The following is a 21,829-nucleotide window of genomic DNA, read 5'->3' as shown; positions in this document are numbered from 1 at the left end:
GGTATGTCCTTGAGGGCTATGCACTGCCCTAAACTGCTTTCTCTGCTGTTGTCTGCTTCAAGGTTTCCTTCCAGAACTGAACAGCTCTCCTCTACCACAACTGCTGCCAGATTGTTCTTCTTTATAATAAGCCCAGAAACAATGGAGCCAGCTGACCACGGACTAAGAGCTGAAAATGTGAGCCAGGTTAAAACCTCTCTTCTGTTTTTCTAGATATCTGTCTCCGTGGTGGAACTAACTGACACAGATGCCATTGGTCATCTGTGTTCTGATGTTGGTAAGGAGGATGCTGAGTCAATTAGCTCAAACTAATTTGTATATTCTCAGAATTTCACCAATTATTCACAATCCACCTTGGCCTGTCATGTATTCACATTGGTAACAAACAGCTGGGTACCTTAGAACAGCCCTTCACACAAAAAATAAATAAATAAAAAATAAAAAAAAATCTCTTACTATTGCTCAACATTAAATTTTGGATTGGGTGATTAAGTTTTACTGTGCTCATGTGTGAAAATGCCATTATGAGACCCACTGTTTTGTACAAATGATATGAGCTAGCATTTTTACATTAATTATTGTTTCTATGTATAGCAAAAAGTATAGATCCAAAGAAAATGGACACATTTTGTTACTGGACATCACGATTAGTTGGCTTCGCACATATACTCACTGTACAAATATTTAAAACATAAAAATATAACGGGCCTGGGGCTGGTAGCACCAGTTTGTAATCCCAGCTACTCAGGAGTCTGAGGCAGGAAGATGGAAAGTTCAAGTATGAAGCCAGATAAAGGCCAGTCCGGGCAACTTAGTCTCAAAATGTAAAAAGAGGACTGGGGATGTAACTGAGTGGAAACATGATTGCATAAAATACATAAGGTCCTGGGTTCAGTCCACACTGTAAAAACCTAAATTTTCACGAGGTCAATTTTTATATTGTGAAGATACATTTTATATATCTCCTTTTTTTTTTTTTTTTCTTTTGAGACAAGGTTTCTTTCAGTAGTGCTGGCTGTCCTGCTCTGTAGACCAGGCTGGCCTTGAACTCACAGGGATCTGCCTGCCTCTCCCTCCTGTGCTGGGATTAAAGACATGTGCCACTACCATCTGGTGAGTGCCTATCTTTTAATAAAAATTGTGACTCAAAAGTTCCACATTTGACTTATTTTTATGCCCTAGTCTCAAGGTGATACAGAATAGGAACTCACTAGCATTTTCTTAAATTTCTTCAGATCATTGTTATGAATAATGAAAATACAGAAACATTTTAAAACAACATATTTTAGTCTTAAAATGGCTACATTAACATAATTATAGCCTTGGTTGCCAATACTGCCACATTTCTCATTTTTATGAGAATACAGAGGTTCTCTTAGATCACAAGCTAATAGGCTCCTTGGTCTAAATATACACAGTGAAATCTTCAGCAGATTTCTGAAGTGATGGGGTCTGACCCTGTAGATATCTGTTAAGTAAATTAATCTGCAACAGGGAGGGTCCTTTTTCCTTCTTGTTTTGCTGTTAAACAGCTGCTAGGAAATATATTTTTAGACTCGCTTTTAAAGGAAAGCAAAAACACTATCTACTTTTGGAGATGCATCTAGAATGTTCCTTCACTCACAAGCACATGGTGCCAACCATCTTCAGAATGTTGTAATCAATGTCTCTCCTTGGAGGTCAGCATGAAACACAGTCCTACATGTTCATCTTAAATGAAGGTATCCAGCTCTGATTACGTGGTGGAGTGTTTCATGAGAAACACACATCAGGTCCACGATTGAATTTTTCCACTGTGAATGTGTTTTGACTTCCTGCTGTCTACGGCTGTGTTTGGCAGTTCTCCCTACACCATTAAGGGCAAATGAGAAGTAATGGGTTCCAAAGGGTGAAAACGACATGGCAAGCCATGACCTTTGATGTTGCAGGAAAAGGAAAGGAAAAAAGAATGAAATCAAGTGCATGTGTGGACCTGGACCTAGCAGATGAATCAAGCACAGTGTTCATGCTTTAGGAATGTGGCATGATTCAGTGCTGCCTGTCCAATGGCTTCAATGAAGTCCTGGATAGTTACACCTTTTATTAGGAGAGGCCTCAAGGAAACACAACTGCACAAAATGACTTCACAAGTGCCTCCTCCTTGGTGGGAATGAGAAGATGCTGGAGTCTTGAGAATTCTTCAAGTGGAATTAGATGGGATTTTGACAACAAAATGATTCATTCTTTTCAGCTGTCTACAATCCCTAGCAATGACACCTTCCCTGACCCCCCAGCTTAGACATCATCCTGAAGTTTCAGTCCATGGGATCAACTCTGCGGTCACAAGACAAGATCGCCTTTGAGGCTCTAACCCTACTCCAGCTGAACTGTATCGCTCAGTTAATAATTTTCTTTAAATTGGTTTTAAACTGACCCTTAACTGCTTAACTGTGACTAAAACAACAATACTCATTAGTTCCTAGGCCCTCGGTCTTACAAATCTTTTTTTTTTTTTTAATCATTAAAGGTAATATTATACAATGACTAAAATTTAAGGCAGGTGTAGCAGCACACATCTGTAGTACTAGCCATTGAGGCCAGCATGGGATACATAGTGAGAACCCCATTCCAAAACTACAAAAACTAAAGGATATAAAACTCCCTTGTCCCTGTGTCACCTAAAAACCAGTGGTGTCAGGAGAGGACAACTTTGCACACAAATGACTGCAGGCAAGACCTGCTGCGACAGAGAAATGGACAATTAAGGATGCTGCCGCACCACTACAGACACTGCTAAAGCCAGTGATTTTTGATTTATTCAATGCATCTCATAATTTGAAGCAGCTGCTGTTTCTCTATTGACTTGATGACCTATTCCCCTTCCATAAAAATACAGGGTAATCTCAATTTGGTTAGTTCAACATCTATTTTTGGTGCAGGCCCATGCATTTCCAATTAATGAACCCTAGCTCTGACAGGATCTCTGGTTCATTTTTTAGTAAGATAATCAACAAGAGAGATGTGGGCTGCTTTCTGGAGAATAAATGAAGCCAAGCTGTACCAGATATAGCCATGGATGCTGTGAGGTTTACAGTCTTCCCAGGCCCACCAAGAAAACAGCTGGGAAGCTGGACATGGAAAGAACATATGAGTTGGAGGACAATCTTGGCTACATAGTAACTTCAAGGCCAGCTTATATTAAACAGTGAGCCTCTGTCTCCATTGTGTATCTCTCTCTCTCTCTCTCTCTCTCTCTCTCTCTCTCTCTCTCTCTCTCTCTCTCCACACACACACACACACACACACACACACACACACACACACACACACACACTCACACACCAGATGAGACCCAGAGGGATGAGAATCATAGCAAAGGTCAGCACAGTGCAGCAGTGGATGAGGATAATGGGCTGGTCTGGGGTGGGCAGCTTGGGCTCCAGTACTATTTTCCATTCCTTCTTTGGTTTGTAAACCTGACCAAATCTCTCCAATTCTTGGATCTGAATTTCCAGGTGAATGGTTTACAAAAGGTGATGTTGAAGACCCCATTTCTAGCTCTTGAGCCCGAAGATGTCAAATTAGTCAGGCTTAGTTATTGAGGGAAGGAACACCAACTACCCAAGTCGTGTATGTTTCCTGAGTCGTGAATCTAAAGGAGCATTTCCTCAAAAGCAGATGGAACATATCTTGCTCCTGAAAATTATACATCAGCCAAGAAGCTGCTACCCCGTGGGGAAAAGCACTGTGGAAAGAAATGTCACCACAGGTGACATGGACCTTAAGAAGAAACACATACCCGGCGGTGGTGGCGCACACCTTTAATCCCAGCACTTAGGAAGCAGAGCCAGGTGAATCTATGAGTTTGAGGCCAGCCTGGTAGACAAAAGTGAGTTCCAGGTCAGCCAGGACTGTTACACAGAGAAACCCTTTCTCGAAAATCCCCCACTCCAAAAAAAAAAAAAGAAGAAACATATTATTTTTTTCTGCTTTATTTTTTCTTTTATTATTATTATTATTATTATTATTATTATTATTATTATTATTATGTGTTTTAATTTTATACATCAGCCATGGGTTCCCCTGTCCTCCCCCCTCCCGCTCCCGCCCCCACCTTCCCCCCAGCCCCTCCCCTCCATTCCCATGTCCTCCAGGACCAAGACACTCTTGGGGACTCATTTAAACCTGGTGGATTCAGTACAGGCAGGTCCTGTCCCCTCCTTCCAGGCTGAGCATGTGTCCCTGTGTAAGCCCAAGGTTCCAAACAGCCAAGAAGAAACACATTATTAACACATTATTCTCTCTACACCCAAGTGTATATGAAAACAGCACACTCACCTGAGATCTCTTGGGAAAGGCACAGAAAATGGTCAGCATGCCTTAGAGCAGAATGCCAGACCTAGGAAGCCTGGGCTGATAATACCACAAGAAATAACCTGGCCTAGTTGGGACTGTGGAAACCCACAAAGAACATGGAATAGTGAACAGTGGAGCCAGAGAACAACCTGTGAGAAGGAGGCTTACAGCTGGAAGACAAGGATGCATGCTCCTAGTCAAAGGCCACTTCTGCTAACATCAAAGAAAGGGGGTGGGGCTTGGATATGAGAGGCAGGGGGGCGTGGCAAAAGTTTCCCTGCTCTCTGTAGTGGAGGCTTCAGATGGGTGGGGGCTACCGAGCATCAGAGAAGCGAAGCTGCTTCAAGTGATATTTAGGTGGGTGGGTTGTTTGACCAACCTTGGATTTCAAAACAACGACAACATAGTCATTAGCATATATTAATTTACAAAAGGAGCTTCATTTTGAAATTTTCATAATTTGCTGTAATGGGGTTGGAGGCAGGCTGCCTTGATCCTGAAACTCAATCCTGTATCATGTGAGCCGATGCATCCCTGGTGAGAACTTTGCATAACAAATCACCAGGATATTTTCTGCTGTCTGAATCTTCCGGAGGGGCTAGGCAGAGCACTGGAAAGGTTAAGGAAGCCTGCAGCCCTAACTCCAGAACACCAATATTCTTCAGCATTCCTCCTGCCCCCTTCTGAAAGAGCAGTGGGAAGGCACCTGGAGCAGAATCTTGTAAAGACTCTCTCAAATCCATTATCAAGCTCACAAATGCACTCCCTACTCTGTCCGACACACACAGTTTGTGTGTGTATGCCCCACCCCCACCCCACAACTTAGCATTTGTGGAAAAGAAGCAATAAAAGCCTGCAACAGAAGCAGCTGCTCATGCAAGGTGTTTTTATTTATTTATTTATTTTTATTATTTATTTTTATTACCACCACCACTCTATCTGGTGCTGACTGCCTTCATGTCACCTTAACTTGTAACCCAGTTCTGGGGTAAACATAAACATCAGCTCAATGCAGTCTCAGGCTTTGAAGGCTCCCAATTTACAAAAACCAAATAAACAAGAGACTCCCAATAAAACAAAAACAAAACCCACTACAGTACAGAATAATATCTTGGTGCTGAGTAGATATGACATTACAACTATTCCCAAGGTAAATGATCTGCACTGGCCCTAGGCCTGAAATTCTCAGTCATTGGTGAGGCTGTGCAGTGTAAGACAGACACAGAGGCGCTGGAGAGAAAGCCTGGGTTTAAATCTCAACTCTGCTACTTACTAGTGTGTGATCTTGTTACTTTATCATTCTCAGCCTCAGTTTCCCAATCTTAAAATGGGTATCATAGTACTTATGTCATAGGATTACCATGATGGCTACATGAAATGATACATGGAATGAAGATCATATTGGATAACAATGTCCTAAAATGTCCTTAAATCATCCTCAAACGGGGATTAATACACTACAGGATGGACCTGCAAATCCATGCATGTGTTCCTTTAACAGGAAGCTGATGGGCTTATGAGGGCATGCCCCTCATTAAATTCATTTAAAAGTACTTTATAATGGGATTTCACACAGAGCCAATGTCACAAATAAACACGATTTTTGTCAAAGACTTTCAGGCAATCATTAAGTTTCATATAACAGGCTGTTTAAAAACAGGACAATTGTTCCTCAAGCTTACATTGATATTTTCCTATTTTTTTCCACACTAAAATAATTTAACAATTTAAGATGAATTTCACAGGAAAAATAATTCAGTCACTTCCCAGAACACTATAAACCACACACAGTTTTCTCTCATTCCTCTTAAATTTTCTCTACTGATCTCAGAACCAAATGAAAGATATCTTTATGAAAATGCAGACGACGGCCACAAACCCATAAATGAACGAACCCTGTTCAGGCACACTGCACTGACGCTTCAAAGCCTTTCCTAAAATACAAGATTAAACAAAAACAGGCTCACGGATCTGTAGATCAGAGACAGCCCAGTGGAATTAAAGGGGCAATCTTTAAAAACAGATTCATTCCGGTAGCAACAAGATTGCTGTCAAAGCAGTATGCAAGAAGTTCATACAAAACCTCCAACTCTAGTTCCTCACTCGCGTGAATACATGAGACATAAAACAAGAAAAGGAAGGATGCAGTCCGTGCCAGAGCCAGGCAGAGGAGTCTCGAAGGACTGCATTCTGTTGTAAAGGCAGATCTTACCTTTCATCTTCCGTGGTCTGTTCTTTTCTAGAGGAAACTTTCTAGGCGCACAGAGACCTCAGAACCACCCATCCATCTGTCGAATGCTTCCAGCCCCGTCCCTCTTCATGGTGACTAAATGCTAGGCTTTGCTTTCTTACAGAAGGAAGCTTTTAGTCAAAACATGTGGTTTAAAGGAGCAATATCCACCCTTGTTAAAACTATTTCACGGACATTCAGAGGTATTACTTCTACTCTATGAAAGTTAAAGCTGGGCAGGAATGCGATTCTCCTGTTCCGGAAATCAGCATAACGAAAACTAATGCTGAGCCAACTAGAAACGTTTCTTCCCTGTGTGCTGTCTGGCAGAAACTGCAGCCAGATCAAGGAAACACGTGATGTTTATAAATACAATATGGCTCATGTTGTCATAACCTCTCAATGACAAAAAAAAGTGTAAGGAAAAACAAGTGGCCACACAGCAGGGAAAATGAGATCTGCATCAGTTGGATGCTGCCTGTCTGCTCTGCGGGTTCCTCTCCTGCTTCTGAAAAAAAAAAAAAAAAAAAAAAATGAAAACCTGAGAGCATGGAGGGGAGAAGTAAGGGCTGGACAGACCTGCATGAAAATGTGCGGGCTGGTTAGTCACCACAGTGAGAGTAATTCCTTGTCAGCTGTGACACAGTCATCCTAAAGGCACAGGTAAAAGGGGCACCCTGGAGCTCCTTGCTCATAACCAAGACCCATAGCGCTCACTGATGCAAACAATGATAGAGTGCAGGGAAAGCTTCCTGCAGCCTGGAGCTGATGAGAAAAAATGACAGATGTCGATATTGGCATTGATCATTGGCTGTTCTGATTCCTGGGTGGCCAGGTCTGAAAGCAGGGGTTTCAACATCTGCCTGGCTTACCATTACAGATTCAGGATTGGGAGGAAGCATGACTGGTAGAAAAAGCTGGTCCACAGGATTGGGGGGGGAGTTCTGTGACATTTGATACTAGTGGGGTGATGTTCACTGCTGTAAAACCATAATGCTTAGTTTATAAGTTTGAAGATATTTGAAATGGCAATAACCCACTCCAGTTCAAGGCAGTTTTTGTCCTCAGGAATTGTGTGTACAGCCACACATGGTATCTTATGTAGGTTTTGTACTGGGGAGCTAGCTTACCTTCCACCACAGGAGAGTGCAGCTCCTGGAACTCACTCTTTCAAGAGGGAAAAAGGCTGACAAATGTGCATTCGGCGCCATCACTGTACCTGAGGAAACCAGACTTCCCCATCACTGTTATTCTCATCGTTAACTCCAGGGAAAAGAACCGCTGTCATATTACATGATGGAAGGGAGAACACAGGAAGCCAAGTAGGCATTCTTGTTTCTCACTGGGAATGGGCTGCAAACCACCAGCAGCCTCATTTACAGACCATTGTATTGACTTTAGTAAATAAAGCATTACCAGAAAGTTCGACAGGGAAATGCTGACCTAAGTAATATTTTCCACGTCTGCATTTAGTCAGAATCTATGCAGGATGAGATACTGAGAGCGCCACAGGGACTCTGAAGATGAATGACATGGGGACCTGCTCTCTACAGAATGTAGAGCTTAGAAGAGTGCATCTAAAACCACAACCTAAGCAAGAGAGAAGAGCAGGCTACAAGAGTAGGGGTGAAGGGGAAACCATGGACATTCTAAGAAAGGACAGTGATGAAGAGAAGGGAAGGGGAACGAAAGGTTTGATGAAGACAGGGACTTCTGAGCTAGGTCTTCAGGAGATGACAGCATGCAGATGTGGAGGTGACCCATGGGCACTGATGATGGAGGGACATGGCGCTGACCACAGAAGTGATCAAGAAGTCAGCTCTTGAGTTCTGCCTAGCTCTGCATCCAGCTCCGTCTCCATTACCTGGGTGGTACTAGCTGCCTGACTAACTCTGCTCAACCTCAGCTCTTCCTTTCGAGGGGATCAAAGGAATCCCTCTCTTAGTGTGTTATGACAAATTAAGTAAGAGTAACTATAGTCAAAACACTGAACAAGGTGCCAGGCACAGAGGAAGTGAATCAGGAACCCGAGTTTCTAATAGCACTGCCACTGAACAGAGAGAGGGGCTGATGGCAAGGGGAGAGACCACAAACAAAACACCGAAGCTCAGGCGTGTTTTCTGATACTTCCATCTCAATGGCATTCTCTTCTCTTCCATTCCTACAGTGTTATTCGGCTCCTCTCAAATCCAAAAACTTTCACCTCAACCAGGACACAAGAGACACAAGAAATCTGCAGCCTGGTCACCTCCTCCATCTCCTCCTCTTCCTCCTTGTGGAACTCTCTCTTCCCTCCCTTCCTTGTTTCTCTTTGCTGTTATCTTTTGTTTCATTGTCAGAGAACAGGATGGGACAGAGTGAAAAAAAGACGACACCATGGAGTGGTTATCCAACCGTGTCAAGAAACAAAGCAAACAATAAAGTAAGAAAATAAAAATATTCTGTGTGTTTGGACATCTTACTAGGAATAGTAACCTATTTTATAACATATAAAACTTCTATGTAAATATCAAGGAAGGAAAGTTTAGGCTCCATATGAAGAAGCTGCAAGAAGTGGGCTCAGATCTGTGGCTGATATGTGCCAGCTCTGGGGGCCGAGGGGAGGCTTCTTGGTGTGTGCCAGCTCTGGGGGCCGAGGGGAGGCTTCTTGGTGTGTGCCAGCTCTGGGGGCCGAGGGAAGGCTTCTTGAGCCTCAGTTTTATCATCTGAAAAAAATGGACTCAGCATACCTCTTTTGCAGAGTTGGTGACTTCATTTCATTACAATATAAAGTACTTTCCCATGCTGCTGCAGCACAGACATGGGAAGGCCTATGATCTTTCATCAGGAACAAAGGCACACCGAAAATACTATTTATGTCTGGACAGATTCTGCAAAGAAACTAATACAGTTCACATGAATTATTATAATCCTGTAAGAAAAAAAAGCTGAGTGGAATATATGACAAGAGGTAGAAGAAAAGCAGGGACATTCAAGGGGGCGCCAGGAACAAAGCCAACACACAAACTAGAGCCTGCAAGCAAGTGGCTGCACTCTTGCTGTGGGTGGGCCGCAAATGTAATTCTAAGCTTTCGAGTAGCAACAAAGAGGGAAAATGATCATGTACAAGCCTCCAAGTGTCCACATGACAAAAATAAACCAGGAGAAGGGAACTATTCTTGGGAATGAGACAGGATATTTTTACAGTGGGTCCTCACTAAGGACGGGAAGCGAACATCACGACATCTGTGGCACTGTGGTACTCCTTGTTCCGGGCTATGACTGCACCCCACATCGGCCATCCCTCGGGATGCCACACTGGCTTTCAGGGAGACATGGAGGTGAGCGTAGCATGATCCATGCCTTTAAAAGACGCACCAGCTCCACGATAAGGTGAATACGACTTAAAGGGTTAGAACAGGACAAGAGAACGTGTGTGCCTGCTCCTCAGATGGACGATGGGATTACACTGAGCACTCTGGAAGCCTTCCGCAGCAGGCGGTCTTCCATTTAGGCCCTAAAAGCAGTTTTTACTTTTAATTACTTTTTAAACATTTTACTGTGGAAACTTTAAAACATAAAAAAAAAAAAATTAGAAAAAAAAAAAAAGAGCCCCATTACCTTTTTACGTTTTTCAATGCTGTTTCCTCTACTACTTTCTTTCTCTCTTCCCATTGCTGGAGTGTTTTAAAGAAAACTCCACTCACCGTGTCACTTAACATGTAAATACTTTATTTAGTATGTTTCATTTTTTTAAAACCATCAACCTGTTATTCTAACCCATATAGTTGTCAGTTATCTCTTAATATCTTCTGATGCCTAATACATGTTAAAACTTTCCAAACAGCTTTAAAGATGTTGTTTATAGTTGGTCCATTCTCTTCAAGATCTACACACAGCCCTCTAGCATAGCCTTAAAAATCACAGCACCCACTCCCATGCTTTTATAGGCTGGTAGTTCCTTGGAGGAAGGAATGAGCTGACTGCCCATTAATGTTAAAAGAGAGGTCTTAGTTCATTTTATGTTGCTATAAGAAAATACCTAAGGGGTTGGGGATTTGTTGTTGTTACCCCCCACCCCCCTCCCCCATTCCGTCGGGAAGGAAATCCAGATAGCATGGTATAGGTGAACAGTAAGGGTGAACCTACTCAACACTCTGGCAAAAGAGCAGACAAGGAAATGGTCATGTGAAGAAGGTACCTGGCATGTGAGTGGCCTCACTTTATGATAACCATGACTGCCATAACTAATCAAGTTTTGGGAACTAAATGAATCCCCTTTTGAGTTGGTTCCCTCAGGACCCAATCACTTTTCACTAGACCCCCTAATAATCCACCTCTTCCTACCATGACATCGCAGGCCACGCTTCTGACACACAAGCCTTTGGGGAACACTGTGAGTGTTCCATATATCCCTAGCAGGCAGACACATGAGGAGACACAGGGGACTCCAGACCCCAAGAACAGGGAAAAAAGTTGACGTGGGAAGTAAGAAGTGAGAAGATGCAAAATGATGAGCACTGTAGCTAAATCAGTAGAGGTGAGCTATGCACCTTGACTAGGAAACTAGCCTCCCCACGCAATAGCAGCCCCCTTTCTCTAGCTAAGCAACTGCATGACACAAAACAGTAGCTATAAATATGTAGACTACACCAATATCTGACTCATCAGTTTGTCTTGAGGATTAAATAAAATTATACTTGCAAGTGCCTAATAAAAGCTCATGAGTTAGCACTTACAGGAATATTAGTCCAGGCGCCAAAGGGTTGTCTGTGAGAGACTTCGTGAATGACATGGAGAAGGGCTAGTGAATGGCTGAATATTTTGAAGGGCAGGTGTCAGAGAGGTTAATAACTCAATTAAAAATGTTTTTATTTTTTAATTATGTGCAGGTTTGTATGTCTGTGTGTAGGTTTGAGCACAAGGATGCAGTACCTGAGGAGGCCAGAAGAGGAAGTCTGATTCCCTGAAGTTGGAGTTACAACTGGCTATAATCTATCAGAGATGGTAGAACTGAACTCAGGTCCTCTGTGAGAGCAGTACTTGCTCTAAATCACTGAGCCATTTCTCCAGCCACAAACTCAAGGTTTTCAAATCTCTCCTGCTCTGTTGCCTGCACCTCCATGGGTGAACATGCAGTATGAGTACACACAAACACAGGCCACTCCATCCTTCAAAGATATAGAATCAAGGACGTTTGTCTTCAATAGTATAATTAGAAATACTGTAAGAAACCAAATGTGAAAATAACAGCTTAGAACAGTGGTTCTCAATCTGTGGGTCACAATCTTCTGGGGGAGGGTCGAATGACCTTTTCACAGGGGTCACATAACAGATGTTTACATTATGACTCAAAACAGTAGCAAAACAACACTTATGAAATGGCAACAAAAATAATATTATGTTTGGGGGTCACTGCAACATGAAGAACTCTATTAAAGTAAGCATTAGGAAGGTTGAGAAACACTGACTTAGACGTTACCCACTTGGGGTTGGAATTATAGAAAGAAGATCTAGAAATACATTTCAATGTCCATTCACAGGGATTATAGTTTTTCAACAGTAGTTAAAGCAATGATGCGATAAAAATCACAAAGTCAAGGTCAAGCTAAAAGAATGAATCCAAAGAAACAGAAAGACAAAAAAAAAAAAAAAAGCCTAAAAAGCTCAAAATGCGTAACTCCTGACAGAACACACTGACACCATTGGGGAGTGATGGAAAGGTCTATGGAACTAAACTAAGGAAGCTAGGCTGTGCTGCATGGAGGCAAGGAATTTAGTTATGGTGTGGGATGGAAGCTCTTGGTGTCTAAGGACACCATTCCTCATGGTCAAACACAAAGCTCAAACAGAAAACAACTGGGAAGCAGTAACTGCCTCCGGCTGGTCATTAATTTAAGATGCAAGGTTACTCCTGGGGAGTGTGTCCTAAATGCAAATCTGGCAGTTGCCTGCATTCAAGGGAAAAATTAAAGACACACGAGTAAGATTCACAGTAGGCTGAGAGCATTTCACCACGACAGCAGAGACTCTCGGGAAATAATATCAATGCACACAAGAAAAAGGAAGCCCCACATGGTAAGATAACCAACAGGTTTAGTGAATAGGAAGCCAAAAGTTCCCTTTGACAGCCACAAGACTGAACGGGTGAGCTTTGAGGTATATAGAATGTATGAATGAGCACACATGGTTTATTCAGAAGGGCCTGTCCATATGGTGGGACCAGTGCCCCTGGGAATTGAATTATCAAACCTACCTGATGTAAGGAACAAAAGCCATGTGACTAAATTAGATCGGGGTGCTTTACACCCATGTGGAAAAAATCAGTATACTCAGGAGTCCAGTTAGGTATGTTCAGTTCCAGCCAAGAAGAACAAGTCTCATTAGACACGGAGGCCTCAGCTAGATGTTAAGTGAAAAACTAGATGCCTGCTTCCCCACATAAATTCCATGCACACTCAAGGCCCATAACCTCAGAGTTAATACTTTGGTCTAACTTGCTTCCTGGGCAACACTACTCTTACCATAAAACCGCTCTGGAAAACTGCCTGTAAATTGCAGATCCATAGTCTTGCATTTCTTCTGACTCAAAGGCAAGGTATTAAAGTCCTTGTTTAAGGAAAATCTCAGAAGTCATTGCAGAATCCAGGCATTGCGATGATGGTTCCTCTGCTCGTTCCAATACATACCTTTTTCATATGCATGTTTATTGGGAAGAGTGGGCAGCCCGGAGGTCTGGCTGGGGCTGTCTCTGGAGGCTGGTGAGCGAAATCTTATGACATCAGGCACAGAGCTGCTATGACTGATGCCTATGAATGGTTACCAAGGCATTCTTTCATGGCTACACTCACAGGGCCAACACACAGGAGGGCACAGTGTGCTTTGGCCCACAGTGCAGCTTGGTTTAGTCTGAGTCTATGCTAACAACTGATGCTTGCTCTGTTCCTGTTCTGCTCTTCCCCACCAGCAGTGGAGTTTTACAGCTGGACTGTATACAGGCAAGGCTTAGCAAAATTGTTAGCCTTTTTTCCTTAGCAGTGCAACTGTACTCACTGGGAGAGAAGAAACCAGAGCCCGAAGATGGGGCTAAAAGATTTCCACATCTTCAAGGTTTTGGAATCTAGGTAAAGGGTCTAAGTTATAAACTTCAGACATGATCAGACCTAGATGGTTCTCAAAGAGTCTTCTATTTTTCTTATTTCTGAGTAATCTTTACTAAAATACAAGGACTTTTCTGCTAACTATACTATGAAAATTTGTTGTCCTTCATTTGAAGGACATTTGAGTTTCTCTCTCTCTCTCTCTCTCTCTCTCTCTCTCTCTCTCTCTCTCTCTCTCTCTCACTCACACACACACACACACACACACACACACACACACACACACACACACACACACACATTATCTGAAGTGGGCTGTGAACAATCCAGAAAGAATCGCTCATGTTTTACCCACAAGCAAAAGCTGAAAGGCTTTAGTTGGAGTCCAGAGCAAAGCCTCCACATCTTAATAGGTTACACGCATGTGGTTAATATTTGATGTTTCTGGTCCCCTGCCGTAGGTCCTGTGTAGGCGCCACATCTGCTTAAGAGTTAAACCAGGTGTCTTCCTCAGCCACACACAGGGCTCCCAGAAACAACTGTGGAGCACCTGTCTGAGGAAGGGCTCTGTGTAACAGAGAGAGAATACGGAAGAACTGCAGGTGGAAGGAAGGCTGGGCACATCCAAACTAAAGATGTTTAGCATTTCCCCAGGCAGAGCACAGCAGAGTCAGTTATACAAGCCAGGGTCTCATAATGTCCACTTAGGCTCCATTAATGGCACGGCCCATTGTCTTCAATACGGCTCCGGCTTGCATTTAAAGTATAGCTGACCAAGAACAAATCTCAAAATTCTAGACTTTTCTGAAGTAGCATTGTAGCCTTTTAGTTTGAATCGCATAGTATTTTACACACGAAATAAAAGAAACGGGGAAAAAAAGCAGTTGAGGACATAATAGGTCTTTGCCTTCAAAACGGTGGGTTCTGGTCCAACTGTGACTTGACTCACATTATACAATTTAGAATTTCACGGAAATTCTTCAAGAGCCCTCAATTGGCTCTCCTGACCCCTTTCTTGGTTTTAAATCCACATACCCCATGTGGAAGAAAGAGCTGTGGTCCCCATAGATTCTGCACCCTAATGCTCTGCACATGTGATGTTAGGTTACAAGGGAAAGGGACACTGAGGCTGCTATTACCTTCCCTGAAAGTAGGGGGATTTCCCAGACTATTGGTAGATCCACAGGAACTGCAAGAGTCTTTAAAAGTGGACAAAAGAAGATGGGAGATTTGACAGTGAAAGCAAGGCCAGAGGGATGTCATTTTATTGGGATTGAAAATAGGGTTGCAAATCAATATAGGTAACTTCCAGAAAATAGGACACACACACACACACACACACATACACACACACACACATACACACTGACCCTTTAGAAAAGAATTTGGTTTGACTGGCCAGTCCTTATTTAGACTGGTAAGACTTCTCTAGACACGTAAGGCTGTAAATCTGTGTTGTTTTAATACACTAAATGTGCCATCATTTGTTATAGCAGCAAGAAGAAACACATGCACAGTGTGAGGAAGCCGAGTGCCACCCATTCACTGAAAGTCCAGTAGGAAATAATGCCTAGTTTCGTTAACAATAAGAAGCATTTTTTTAAAGTTGAACTCTAGTCCTTGTACACACTGTATATGTGTTGGGGAAGGGGTGTACTTTGAGAAATTGACTTTTTTATTCCCCACCTATATCTAAGGTAGACACAGCCCTTCCCGGTGGACTGGCATTAATGTGATTCTCAGACACTTCTCATATACTTTTCCTGTATTTTTTCCTTCCAAACATCCCTGAGCATTAGAAATATTGAGGTAATCTCCCAAGATGGCCTAAATCTAGAGAGTTCAGCTTCCAAATCTTCTGCCCTTAACATGGTCCCGAGAAGATTTGGTGGTACTTACTATTAAGAGCAAACAGCCCTGAGTTAGCAGGTGAGCAGCTGCAGGAGGATGTTGGGACCTGAAACGGCTGTGGTGGGAACAAGAATTGCTTTTCCACGCAACGTGTGCATTTTGTTTGTTTCTTTGCTTTTACTGAGTGAAAACATTGCAGCAGATTCTCTAGCTAAGCTGATGCATTATGGACCAAGGCTACCGAGATGGAAGGTAGTCAAGATACCTAGGAGACCTTCAGAGTAAAGATTTATCTAAACTCTGTGCTTGGGGTTGAGGGTACAGAAAAGCCCAGTGAAAGGGCTAGTATTTGAGAGACACTGCATTCCACCCTGAGCACCACTAAAACAAACAAGTAAGTGAATAAAACTGAGAACCGAGATCCAGGCTAAGGGAAAGAAGTCAGAACCAGCCCCATTCTACTCCCTTTGCTCCAAATGACCAGGAAATCTTACTGTTTTACCAATGACCAAACAATGAGTCACCCACGAGACAAGTCACGTGGTCCCGGGAAATGTGGCAGTGGGATGGTAGTGGGGTGTGAGAAGAAGAGAGAGCGGGAATACGGTCAGAAGTGGAACAGCAGTACTCACCCTCACATCTCCGTTCACAGCTTTGGCCATGTGGTTAAAGGCATGTGAAGGATCCTTGTTGTACACTTTGAGAAGGGATCTGTCTTGGATATTCCTGGAATCAAACACATCCATCACTATGGCAGACGAAAGGAGCCTGATTCTGGCCATTTCCTCTCCCTATCCTTAAGCATCAGGCAAAACACACAGACAGACACTCCGGCGGTCATCTACCATGAACCAGACAAAAAGTCCTTTCACCACAAAATGGGCAAAGATAAATAAGGAAAAGAAGAAGAAAAATGACTCTGGCTTTTCTTCCCTCGTCTCATTCCTAGGGAACATGTTATTCTTGCAGTATTAATGCCCACCCATAAATATCAGGTAATAAGAACTTGCTTTCAGGCTTCAGAGTGTGGAAAACGAACACCCCTGAAGGCAGTAAAACACCAATATTTACATTACTTCAAAGAGCTTTGGTTAATATTTAAATATTTAATTGTTTACTTTGCCTAAACACCTGGTTTGCTCCTTATCTAATGAATGTACACATAACAATGATTTTTTTTTTTTTTTTTTTTTTTGCTTTTAGACATGCTCAGCACAGGAAACGAAATGTATGCAGAATGTAGAAAATATATCATAAGAGACCAAACTCAGTATATTTAACAATGTATTTTTGTCCTCCTACAGTGCATTTTAAAAAATACTTTTCTCCATACAAATTGAAACACAAAGGAAAAGTAGCACATAGAGTCGTCTTTGATTTCGATCCCAGTTGTTAGCGCCAAGAAAGCCAACTGCTGAAGAAGACAGGGGTTCTGCATCCTGCTCAAAGCCTACCTTCAAATCACATGAGAGTGGCCCTTCTCTCTCCTCAGGTTGTTCTGTGGCCCCTCTAGCTCATCTACACTGAGGTTCCATCCAATGCTGGCTGGAGCCGAGGGAGAGTGGGCAGGTAGACGGTGTTCTTGTAGGTGTACTTGCATTGAGTGGGTTGACCACAAGCACCAGGATCCTTAGGTTATGTTTGTGCTTTAAAGGAAGTGCAGGATTCTTGGAGGAGTCATGTTTCTCTCTAAATATCCGCCAGTCATTGCTTTGAAGCACCAACTAGTCCTAGCTTGCGTGGCTGCTTCCTGTTTCAAGTAGCTCATTAGAAGTGAGATCAGGGGAGCAGGGAGCTTTTGTTATCAACAGGGGCTAGGTTAATTTGGAGGAGAGAGTCAGGAGTAAGGATGTGGCGGTTCATGAAAGGAGCCCAGCCTCTGGCTAGCAGACATCACGTGTGCCATGTGCCGAAACTGGAAATCTCACTCGCCATGAGAAAGGCTTACTGCGATTGTAAATGTATTTAAAATATATGAGCTTGGTTTGTGAGTAATTTAGAAACATATTCATCCAAGATGAGCCAACAGTAAAAGGCCAGACTGCATTATCATGACATTTCAAACAGCAGCCTGACCTGAACTCTCTGCAGTACCTCCCTGAGGAAAATGTATGAAGCCAGCACAATAATGAACTAGTCAAATGGTTAGCAAATAGGCTCTGGCTTCTAGAACATGGAAAGGCATAAAGTGGAATTTTATAACTTCAGAAAATTAAAGCCATTGTCTTTACTTAACATCTACCTGTATTCTTTTTTTAATGTATTATATAACATTTGTGGTAAAAATTTCCACTGTTAAACTTAACTATAATCCAAACATCTTATGTACAAAAGCTAAAAATTAAATGGTACTATGGGAGGATATACATGATCATTTAAGGTAAACATTACATTCACCAAACAAAAATATTTTATCCTGGACACTTTTAGGCTCTTTTTCACATTTCAATTAAAGAAACCAAAAGCAACTCAGGGAGAGAGAATAGTAGACTAAGTGCCAACAAGTTATCATTATTGCAATAAAAACCAAACAACACACTAATATTTCTGAGAATTATTCGGCTGTGTGTGTGTTTGTGTGGAAGCGCGCGTGTGCATCTGGGGTGGGGGTGGGGCATGGACTAAGACCCAGCTCCCGGACCTGGCAGGCAGGCGCTCCTTTCTTAGCTGTGCCCTCCAGTGACCAGTGCTTAAAAAGTGCCTCTTTCAACATGGGTTGCTTTCAGTTGTTTTATCAACTGTTTCCATTGAGGAGAACCATGGCTTTTTTCCTCCTTGGCTCTTTCCATGTCCCCTCCTGACATTTCCACAGAATGCAAAACCAAGCCCACGGAGCCATACTGGAGGACTCAGAAAAGGCTTTAGAAAATGGTAACTTATAGCAATATGCAAATGTTTCTGTAGGTGGGAAGTGGGCGCGGTCCAGTCACTCCCAATGGCCTCCTGACAGCCTTCGGGTCTGCAATCAAGGATTTGCTTACTTTTCACAGTTAGTCACTATTATTGTCCCCCGACGCCTTACCCGTGAATGTGGAAATACAAGGGGATCGCTGCAAAGAGGTCTGTCCATGTAAAAATACCACATGGCTTTATATTATTACAGGTATATATTTGGAATATAATGAGATTACCTCCAGTTTAAGTTTATGTTTTGTAAATTTAAAAAATGGTGATTAATAATGTATCTAAAAAATAAGCATGGCTTTTCAGTTATCGTAAATATTTAAACCTGTTTTCCAAAAGCAGGAAGTCACCTAGCAGATGTAGCACCTAAGGCGTGGGGCATGTGTCAAATTCTGAAAGCCCCAAATTACTCAGACACCTCGGCACCCGTCTCTGTACGTCATCTGGGATTGCTGTTAGATACGAATCAGCTGGCACCCGTGTTCGGCAGGCACAGTTTTACAAAGTGTTACTCATTATTTCCATGATGAAGAAATGGGGAGCCTGCTATTCCCAGGGGTAGTGACCAGAAAACCTGAGTTGTACCCTTCATGCTTTGGACTAAGCATTTGAACATCCAGGATATGTGTGTGTGTGTGTGTGTGTGTGTGTGTGTGTTTCAGGTTTAATTGGCTGTATGCTCTTGAATAATACCCTAATTTTGGTACACCTGAGTTCCTGGTTCCATACAACAAAAGAGCTAGATTAACATTTGACTTCTAAACCATTTAGGGGCTGGACCAGCAACTGCCTGTTTATGTGAATCTAAATCCTGTTCCTCCAGTTGTTTGGCTGGGACAGATCAGAAGGGTCTCTTCATGTGTTGTTCCATCAACAACACCACTACAGTTAGTGACAAGACTTTTGTCTCCTTGATGCTTGGATCCCTGTTAATCTGTCCAACTGGGTTTCCTGGAGAAAGTCCATTGGCCAGTGACACCCTTGGGTAAAAGATGACTCCTTTAGAAATGGAATGTGAGACTGCTTCTCAGCATCTTCGGTGGGCACTGAGTCTAGTTTTTATTTCAAACTTGTGAGGCACAAGCGAAGACCCAGTAGGCTCATTACTGAACACACCTACAGGTTCTGTCATGGGAGAAAGGGCACTTTGTGAGGGAGTTTGAAAATTTCAGTCTTAAGTAAGCCTTTAGCTCTTGGTATTTCTTATCCCATCTCTGGGCTTTAGTGTCCTTGAACTTCAGATAAAATGCAGTCCTGGGTCATTTCTTACATTCCTTTCAGCTGTGATAAAGTACAGACAGAGCTAGTAACACATCCAAAGGTCTGCGTGGAAGAAAGTTGTCCACATCTTTGTATTGAACTTTAGGCAACTAGAGGGTGGATTCCCATCTGTGTGCAGCAGGTCTTGCCAAATGTAATGACTGGGCTTTCTCCATCAGGATGAGGAAAAATTCAGACTGAGCACAAACTCTAGACATCCAAATGGTGGCCAAAGACCCTCAAAATAAATTAAACAAATACCCCAAAACTACTACCTCAGACAATGCCCCCAAATGACTTACCTCACATCATTTAACTCATAATAGACATTTCTGCTCTCGTCTTTGATGTAGATGGCAACACTAGGCGACTCCAGCATTTTCATGGTGAGCTGCTGTGGAAAGGCACTTACAAAGAGGGCACGGATCGTGTCTGCGCTTGTGATTTCATTCGGCATCCGCAGCTGTTTGGTTTCATCTCCATACTGGAGGTAGAGAACACCTGCGTGCAAAAGAATCTTCAGTTATCGGCTTGCAGATCAAGAAGCATGGGATGTGAATCAGAAGCTAAGCCACTTCTACCCTACTGCAGGTATAGATGTTCAGAACAAACTTGAAAAGCAAGGAATGGGGGGCACTCATTTGGAGCTTCCACAAAATGCATTATCTGGTTATCACGTAAGTACCTGGTTTTATTCTTTGGGCAGGTGTTAGCCAGGCCATTTCCCCATTGTTTTAGAATCAAAAGGACAAGGATCTAACCTTGTTGCCTATAGCAAAAAGCAATACAGAATGTCCTCAGAAGGTATATTTAGGACTCTGACCCTGCAGGGTTATTTTTAGCATGTGGTTCATTAACTGGAGACATTATCATAATAGCAATGCATAAGGTCCAGAGCTTGTCTTAGTAGTTCATTCAGAAACACTTCAAGTGGAAATAGCACATTTCTGTGGTTTTCCTATAGCTATTGGATGTTTATATCATATTAAACTCCCCTCAGGAGGCTGGCACCTTGACATTCCAAATAAAAATGGGACAAGTTGGTTACCACAGATACCATCACTGAATGTCAGAGTTCCAAGGGGGGTAGCATATGTCTTGTTTTGGCCAATGAGATATTAGTCAATGTGGTGCAAAATGACGACCTGACATTTGCTAGCACACTGGATTTTTCTTCTTGATGAGCAAGGTTTGACAATGTTCCCTAACTGAACCTAAATTTGAGGACTCCAAGCTATGCTTGGAAAGAGGTCAAATGTAGAAGAACGGGAGCCCTATCCAACAGCTCGGCAATGCACCCTCGTGCAGCTAGGAACGCTGGATGAACATCTTGGCCGTGAACTCCCCAGCCATGTAAGAGAAAGGACATGCCCCCACCAAGCACTGCTACAATTGGAGAGTCCTAGCCAGTAAATGACTGTAGGAGCAGTCTCAGGCTACCATGCTTGCTACTGTGGTTTGAATATCAAATGTCCCCAATGGCTTCATATGTTAGCACACTTGTTCCCCAGCCAGGGGCACTGTTTGGTTAAGTTATGATGCCGTTAGGAGATGGAACCTTGCTGGAGGAAGTACATCCCTGGAGGCAGGCTTTGGGGGTTTATAGAAGACCCCCATTTACTCTTCTCTTTTTTTGTTGTGTGCAGATGAAATGTGATCACTCAGCTTCATGCTCTTGCTGCCACGCTTTTCTTGCCTGTTGCCATGTTTTCTTTCACCATGGTGGACTCTATCCCTCTGGAACAGTGAGCCAAAATGAACCCTTTCTCCCCTAGCTGTTTTTTTGTCAGGGTATTTTATCATAGCAACAGAAAAATCAAACAAAAAACAAAAAAACCACACGTCTTCACCAGCTGTTTGGACATGGATAATTGAAATGTTAAATCAAAGACGTTGAGATTGCATCTGGATTCTGGTGTTTACGTATTTGTGAGAAGTCACTGGGGAGTAGACTAGTACCACCAGGGAAATATTAGTGGGCAGAGATGGAAAAGGGAACAGCTGGCTTTCAGTTAACTACGGCATCTCGTCTAGCAAACACGTCCTCCAGAAAGTCCACTGAAGTGGCAGGGAGGTAAGAAAAAGCACACAACAAAGAATAAAAAGGAGAGACGGTAAGAGACAGGAGAGAAAACCAACACCGAAATCTTCAAGGGAAGAATTCATTACA

At 42.7% G+C, this 21,829-nt stretch overlaps 1 protein-coding gene across 13 annotated transcripts in view; it reads right to left on the bottom strand.

Annotated features, from left to right (window-relative positions):
* Kiaa1217 (KIAA1217 ortholog) overlaps positions 1 to 21,829 on the bottom strand; it is a 496,947-nt gene that overhangs the window by 74,298 nt on the left and 400,820 nt on the right. For 12 of the 13 annotated variants that reach the window (XM_036187450.1, XM_036187445.1, XM_036187452.1 and 9 more), the window contains exons 4-5: positions 19,962 to 20,160; positions 16,128 to 16,221 (exon numbers count right to left, since the gene is read on the bottom strand). In XM_036187450.1, coding sequence (XP_036043343.1) covers positions 16,128 to 16,221; positions 19,962 to 20,160 — 293 coding nt within the window. Of the gene's footprint in view, positions 1 to 6,547; positions 6,891 to 16,127; positions 16,222 to 19,961; positions 20,161 to 21,829 lie in introns of those variants that run through there. The other variant, XM_036187451.1, reaches the window with a different exon arrangement.

Source organism: Onychomys torridus, chromosome 5 (genome assembly GCF_903995425.1).
Source record: "Onychomys torridus chromosome 5, mOncTor1.1, whole genome shotgun sequence".
NCBI classification, from domain to species: Eukaryota; Metazoa; Chordata; class Mammalia; order Rodentia; family Cricetidae; genus Onychomys; species Onychomys torridus.
This window is presented reverse-complemented; position numbering and strand designations above follow the sequence as displayed.